At 43.1% G+C, this 7,583-nt stretch overlaps 1 protein-coding gene across 1 annotated transcript; it reads right to left on the bottom strand.

Moving 5' to 3' along the window:
- Nucleotides 1-263: 263 nt before the first annotated feature.
- LOC125508637 (protein trichome birefringence-like 10) lies at nucleotides 264-5,709 on the bottom strand. Its single transcript, XM_048673395.1, has 4 exons — nucleotides 4,853-5,709; nucleotides 2,195-2,590; nucleotides 1,535-1,693; nucleotides 264-1,094 (listed from the first exon to the last, which is right to left on the bottom strand). Exons 1-4 carry the CDS (start codon nucleotides 5,311-5,313, stop codon nucleotides 716-718), a joined length of 1,395 nt encoding a protein of 464 aa, XP_048529352.1. The 5' UTR covers nucleotides 5,314-5,709; the 3' UTR covers nucleotides 264-715.
- Nucleotides 5,710-7,583: the final 1,874 nt, after the last annotated feature.

Below are 7,583 nucleotides of genomic sequence, written 5' to 3'. Positions count from 1 at the left end.
TTTCCCTTTCCCTTTATTTAGTTAACACGATGGATAAGGTGTAATGGCATCCGTGATCTACAGATTCAGGATTAACTAGCCGATTAACTTAAATATCGGCCGATATTTAATTCAATAAATATTGTTATAACAATATATATCAAGTATAGTAAATCATATGTATTTTAAATTTTAGTTGCCATGTTATCAATCCAAATTTTCATCAACTAATTCCTGCAGCAACACGCAAGTTATCCTCTAGTTAATCATAGTGCTCGGGAAGGGATAGAAACGCCGAACTATGCAAATCAACTGCTGTAGCCACTGAGAATATACCGTTAAGGATAAAATTGATGAATTACATACAATCACCACGGCAACATCCCCAATATGACAGCAGCCAATATACTACCTACATCACCGACTGCGCCCCCTCTAATCTATGATCACATCGGCTAACACTTGTGCCGCCTCTGTGAAACACAGACTATCACATTCAGCTATATGTATGACTTTCTTCAATTTTGCTCTTATACTCACTAACCTCTCAGTACAGCAGAGCAGAGTGGTGCAGCTTCCTGCAAGCCAGCTCCCATCTTCTGACAAAAATGCATTTCACCATTAGGCTACCTAAGTGGGAAGCATATCGACAGCATCATCGTTGCAGGAGACTCACGAACCCTAGATACCAAGCTTTCACCGGGCGAGCATCAGGTAGCCTACCCCAGGATTTTAGTCAGCCTGTGTTCAGTGTTGTTGAGCCAGCAAGAGAAACATTTTGGTCCATCACCGTTTGCCTTTTCATGAAGACAGCATACAGAAGCTCGTTCCAGGTATCAGGAACTCCAGGCAAGCACCAATGGCTGCAATCCTGCCTGTGCAGAGGGACAGGCCCTGAAGGGCTGAGGTATACTGAGAGGTGACCATCTTTTCGCTGTGATGTCATCTGTGTCACGTTCAATATAGCTAACCCAGGTAGCTTGGGTCTGATGCTGCTCCCAAGAAAATTATGCACAGGTTGAAGCATGTCAGCCCATTGCTCCAGTGATTTAACTGGTGTCGCATCAGGAAGAGTTTCCAAGTGGCAACTCCCTCCACTCCTCCAGTCACCACCTCTGAGGAAAACATGGATTACTCTAGTTAAAGATCAGTCAATTTACTCATGTATTTAAATAGTTAAATAGATTTAAAAAAATCAAGAACAAGAGAAATTGATGCAATGTTTGATAGCATAGAAATCAGGAAGCCAACATTTATTTGCCTTTTAAGTGCCTATATAACCCATACTGTCATATATTGTATTTGGTAAAATTGCAAAACGGCTGGTGAAAGATGGATCATATATTGAACAATATGTTTTGGTGAAGTGAAATTCATAAAGCTTTGAATAAAAAATATAATGAGTAAATTCTGACTCCAAAATTTATTGTGTCAAACCAAGCAGCCTGTGATGATTGTTTGGGGCCTTGAAACATAAGCACTCTCAATGAAAATGCTTTAGCAAGGAAACATAAAAAGGAAGACGTAGCGTTCATAAGTCGTTCATTGTACAGACCTGAAGTGCACAGGAGCATAAGTACGGAAGATGACGTGGGTCTTGCTTGTGTTAACTTCTTTGTGAAGCCAATTGAATAGTGTCCGTATTGATTTTTGGTACGCATCAGTAATAGTCATCTCCATCTTGACCTCACTTCCTTCTTGGAAATAGGCACCCCTGGTACAGACAAAGTAACCCTAGTTTTAAGTCGATTACGGCAGATGCAATTGTGGTGGTTCCACAAGAAATGAACCACAGGTAAAGATATCATCACATAGATCAGGTTGGGGGCCAGAAATCGCATACTATTAAGTTCTATGTATGTTTTATTAAAGAACAAAAGAATTCATAGGCCTATTTTTTAGTGTATTTAGCTGTAACCACATCTTAACATCCCATACCCTCAGTAGTTTCATGAATCATGCTATCACAATTCTGTTAAACAACTATCAGAAAAGTATACATGTGAACAAATTACAAGAGTGTGTATACTAATCAAATGCTACTCTGCTGGTGCGTATACTAATCACCAGTAGATGTTAATTTCGAATATGAAAGGTGAATTCGTGAACACGAAGAAGGTGATGGTAAAAAAAAAGGACGACGTCTACAAGAAACATTTAAACTGAGACAGGACAAGTTATTAAGTCAATATAATGTATATTCTTAGTTGCTTACCCTCGGATAGTTTTCTCGTAGTTCCACCAATGCCCAGTGTTAAAGATCAAAATATCAGCACTGCTCCACTTACCGCGGCCCGACATCCAATCCATGGCGTCCACCCTAACTGTGTACTTAACAACCTTAGGGGCTCCAGCTGGTGCACGGCCTTGAAGGACTATAAAAGGAGACCTGTAATACTCCACAGTGCAATTGTAGTCGCTAAACTTGAAAATCAAGAAACCCATGTGCTTTGTGATGGGACTCCCATTAATTTCATAGATGGACTTCTTGTTAGGAACAGCACTAGAGAGCATACAAAGCAGAGACTCCCATTGGTTCCTTCCAATTGAATCACCAACAAATACCACCCTTCTATTCCGTAGCTTCTCGAGCATAAATTTGGCATCGAATCTAGGAAATGGGAGGAAAAAAGATTTAAGTTAGAAGCTGAGATAAATTATGCTTAGAGGAGAAAAGCATATTGTTCAGGTTGTTCCGCTCACAAACATGATTAGCAGTAAGCAAAATCATGAACTTACATAATACAAAGGAATTGATAATCAGCTGTTATTTCGAGGATTTCAATTTGCAAAGAGTTTCAAGTTTCTCAATGGCACGGCACTCAGTAATATCATTACTGTGATTATTCTAAGTAAAGGTGGACTATATCACAATTCACAAGCACCATATGTCAGAGTTCAAAGTTCATTACAATGCACTGCTCTTGAGTTTCACCATAAAGGCTCATGATTTGTCTGTCCATTAGTGATGTGCTAAGCACAGTAAACTATTTGCTGCAGTCACAGTCATACACATTATAAGATCCAACACATGCACCCGTCCTCTTACATGTTGCAAACATGCGGATTTCCTAAATTACACCATCATTGACACAAATTAAATGGCAGCAAATAGCGGCACAATGTGTTGTTATTTAGCTACTCATGAAATGATGGTGACCCATGGTAAAGCATGGCTACAGTCAGCACTAGCCCCATGTAACTAACATCATCATCCCTAATTGTTTGGTAGTAAAACTATACGACATAATGCTGCTGATGGTATTAGATGGCGATTTATTTCATAAAATTAATTTGGGGTGAGACTTGTATTGCCTACTGAGACATCATTTTTTAGAAAATTAAATTTACGTATTAACTTCACCTAAATTGGGTTGGGTTACCCAAAGAAAAAGAAATCTGCAAACATTCAACATTCTACAATTGCATGAGGATTCCCATCAAATTAACTACCCTAACATAGCAATATTCCAGCATAGCTATGTAAGTTGTGTTCGAGAAAGAATAGCTCTGTGAGATAGCCTATAATTGTACTCCCTCCATTCGGAATTACTTGTCGCAGAAATGGATGTATCTAGACGTATTTTAGTTCCAGATACATCCATTTCCAAGACAAGTAATTCCGAACGGAGGGAGTAGTTATGAAGGACAACGAAATAACTTCAATTAAAGGATATTCACATGCATGAAAACAAGAAATTTAACTAAGAAAGCTAACCAACAACATATCCCACATTTCACCGTGCAGCTGAACATAACACTAACAACAGAAATACCAGAGGACTTGGCAAATTACAGGAAGAGACCACTTCCAATCACATGTGGTAAGAAAGATGGCAACATCATGTCAGACCCAAATAATTGAACAATATCATTATTTTCCCGAAGGCTAACTCATGCATAACATTATTTTCCCGAAATAAGTAATATATTTACCCGAAGACTAACTGAGTGCATAACATTATTTTCTAAGTCAATCAGAGCAAAGAGTTAAAGGGTATTCACAATCATACTGTGCAGTGCCGACTCCAAAGGTGAGACGGTCACCTGCGGCACCGTGTTCGGATAATCTAATACTCCCTCCGTCCCAAAATAAGTGTCGCTGATGTAGTACAACTTTGTACTATATCAGCGGCACTTATTTTGGGATGGAGCGAGTATTAAGTAGGGTTAAGATTATAAAATGCACACCCATGGATCCACATCTCACAAGTCAGAACTACTGCTGCAATTTTAATTCCCGTTATATAGAAAATGCACCATGTTGATTGCTAACTCTGGGCATCGTTAATTCAATCAGAGCAAAGTGTGAAAAGGTGAGTTCCCAATCGTACTGTGCAGTACCAATTCCTAAGGTGAATCGGTCGTCCGCAGCACCATGTTCGAATAATCTAATGTTTAGTAGGGTTCAGATTATAAAATGCGCACCCATCTCACAAGTCAGAACTGCTGCTGCAATTTTAATCCCCAATATGTACAAAATGCAACATGTCGATCGCTAGATTGCATCACGTTTATTTAACAAGCCATCGCCATCCTAATCTCTTCTTTTTGACAAGTTCGCCGAAGAAAGTGCTAGAAAATCCCAACTGGAAACTATAAACTGCAAAGCCAACCTATCCACGTGACCAAGGACCCGTAATGGATTGGAACTTGTGAATAGAAATGCGAATTGTGCATTCACCTCACCAGAGAGCGCCACGTCGAAATTCATGATTGACAATGAATTTAAGGTTCTACTAGTGACTAGAGATTTCTCTTACTTACACAACAAGCTTGGGAAAACAACAGATTCAAGTCGATTCTTTAAAAAAAACACGGAGGGGGTACTAGTAGCAACGGCACAAGCAAGAAGTAGTGAAGTCCAACCAACCTGGGTAGATCGCAGCGCGACGGCTGCCACCGCCATTTGACATAGGAAGCGTCCGGCCGGCCGTTCTCCGAGCACCGGAACCCGACGTCTAAGAAGGGGCAGTCCTTGGACTCGTAGAGCGGGTAGGTGTCATCCCACACCCAACTCCCGTCGAACAGGTCGCACTCCTCCCCTACCACCATCGCCGCCGCCGCCGCCGCCTTCTTAACGGCGCCGCTCCCCCTCTCCGCCGACGGCGACGGCGACGCCTCGGCCGCGATGGAGACCCCGCCGCTCCAGAGCCTCCTGGGCGCCGCGAGCGCGTAGTCGACGGCGGCGGAGCAGCGGAGCGAGGCGGCACAGACGAGCAGCAGCAGCGCGGCGGTGGCCGTGGCCACCACGGCGAGCCCCACCATCCCGGCCTTCTCCAGCGGCCTCCTCATCACCCGCCGCGCCAGCCGCTTCGTGGGCGACCCCACCATCGCCCCTCCCTTCCCCTCCCCTCCCCTCCCTCGTGAAGCAAGGAGAGAAGAGACCAACAGCACAGACAAGAGATCTCCTCCTCCTCCTTGGCCGGCCGAGCGCGAGCAGCAGGCTAGCTAATCACGAGCACCCGCGGCTTGTGCGTGCCTGACATAAAGGAGTGGGAAGTTGGAGGGAGTGGGGGAGGAGGAGGAGAGGGGAGTTGCAGAGAGGCCGAAGTTTATGAGACGAGACGGGGATGTGGACGAGCGGGGGAAGGAAGCAGCAAGCGAATCATCTGCGTTTTGATTTGGGGGAAAGCGATGCGTGTGGGGAGTATTTGGCATGTACTACGACGGCTAGTTCCAAGTACCCCGTTCGTTCGCCATCATGAGCCATTACGGCATTACGGGTTATGTGTTGGTGTGGGTGAGGGGCCGTGGAAAGATGGGTAAGGTAGAAGTGGAGGCGGGGGAGAACGCTGGATGGGAAGCCTGCAGATCCGGACGTGCCGGCTAGGATAGGCAGGAGTAATGAGTTGGTGATCCACGATCAAATTTTATGCTAGTACTAGTACTAGTATGATTGGAAGTACCAGTACTCCAATTGTCATCAAGTTACAGCATGCAACTTCTAATCCTTGTCATTTGCTCACCATATCTTTTTTTTATTTATTTTTAATTCATTTGCTCACCATATCTGGTTTATACTTTATAGGGCATGTGTGGCTTGTTTACTCCTTAATTTGATTAACGAAGCATGTGCTATATGTCACCAACGACATATTATTAGATTTACGTTCGAATGTAGGAAAGAAGATTGTTGTTTCTTGTGAGGAAAACATGTTAGTCGAAATGGCTCCTTGGCATTATTGGGACTGAAACATAAATTCAATATTGTATCAGTGCAAGGAGGTCTCGAGTTGAAGATCAATACTCCACGTCTACATCGACTCCACGTCTAGGGTCTAAAGGAGTCTGCACGTGCGAGGAATTGTTGAAAATATATTGTCAGCGTCCCTCCACCAGTTCGGACTTTTAGATGAAATAGTTGGAGCATGCAGCGACACACGCAAAACCACACAACCAGTCCTAGGTGAGTCTATGTTGGGGCACAAGTTGGATTGACATCATGCACATGCAGGTAGATAGTGGTCGTGTGCCCACCGGCGAGGGCTCTCCGTGACCTCGTCGGATACGGGGATAACGTGGCTGGCTACGACATCGCTAACGAAGACAAGGAAGCAAATTGACCAGTGTGCATGGGGAAGGCTTTTAGTTTTGATCGCCACCCATATTAGGCACCTAGTCAAGCTCGAGACATGGAGCTGCGTAGTCGCCAACAAGGGCTCACCAAGACCTTGTAGGAGGCAGGGACGTCGATGCTGCCTGAGGAAATAAGATTTGAAGGAGGAGGAAGCCAACAACATATATATTTTCTAAAATATCCACACATGAATTTTCGGAATTTGCCAAAGAAAAAGAGATTTGCCAAGAGGGGAGCCATCAAAATAGGAAGTTACATAAAAAAGAAAAGAATTGAGCGTGATGGAAAATAAGGCAATTTAACAATTATGGCACTAAGGGGGTCCGGGTATTGCATAATTCTTCAAGCTTGGTGAGCTAGCAAAGCAAGATTGAAAAGCTCAAAATCAGGAAAAACTGAGGCTACCCATGAACTGAAGTTGTGTCATAGAATCCCATGATACTCATGCGGGCTTGCGGTTGCCATCTTTACTGCCCCGTCATAACTTTTAGATAAGTGAAGTCAAATGTTTACATAGGCCTCTTGGAAGTTTGAACCATGACATGAAATATACTAGAACAACTTTAGCCACAACCTTTATCAAAACTTCTTTACCTGTAGCCGACATGGTCTTCTCGATCAAACCAATAACCTTTTTCAGAGTCTTATCTTTGAGGTAGTTAAAAGAGACATTCCTTGAAGAGCCAACATCTTAAGAAAATCCTAGGTACCTTTCACTCAAGGATTCATTAGGCACATGAAGGATATTCTTAATCAATGGACGGGTACCATTGGGGCAACCCTTACTAAAAACATAATAATTTATCATGATTGATACGTTGTCCATAAGCCCGACAATAATTATCCAACAAAAGAGACACCTCATCCCATCTCCCAGTGCCTTGACGAGCAACAGGTTGTCGTCTACAAACAAAATGTGATTAACTGACGACTTTGATGCTTGCAAGGTTTGACGACTGAACACTAGATTTCAAAAGACATGAAAGGCCCTCTGCTGCCAACAAGAAGAGATATGGTGATATTG

This window comes from Triticum urartu, chromosome 5, assembly GCF_003073215.2.
Source record: "Triticum urartu cultivar G1812 chromosome 5, Tu2.1, whole genome shotgun sequence".
In the NCBI taxonomy this organism is placed as follows: Eukaryota; Viridiplantae; Streptophyta; class Magnoliopsida; order Poales; family Poaceae; genus Triticum; species Triticum urartu.
This window is presented reverse-complemented; position numbering and strand designations above follow the sequence as displayed.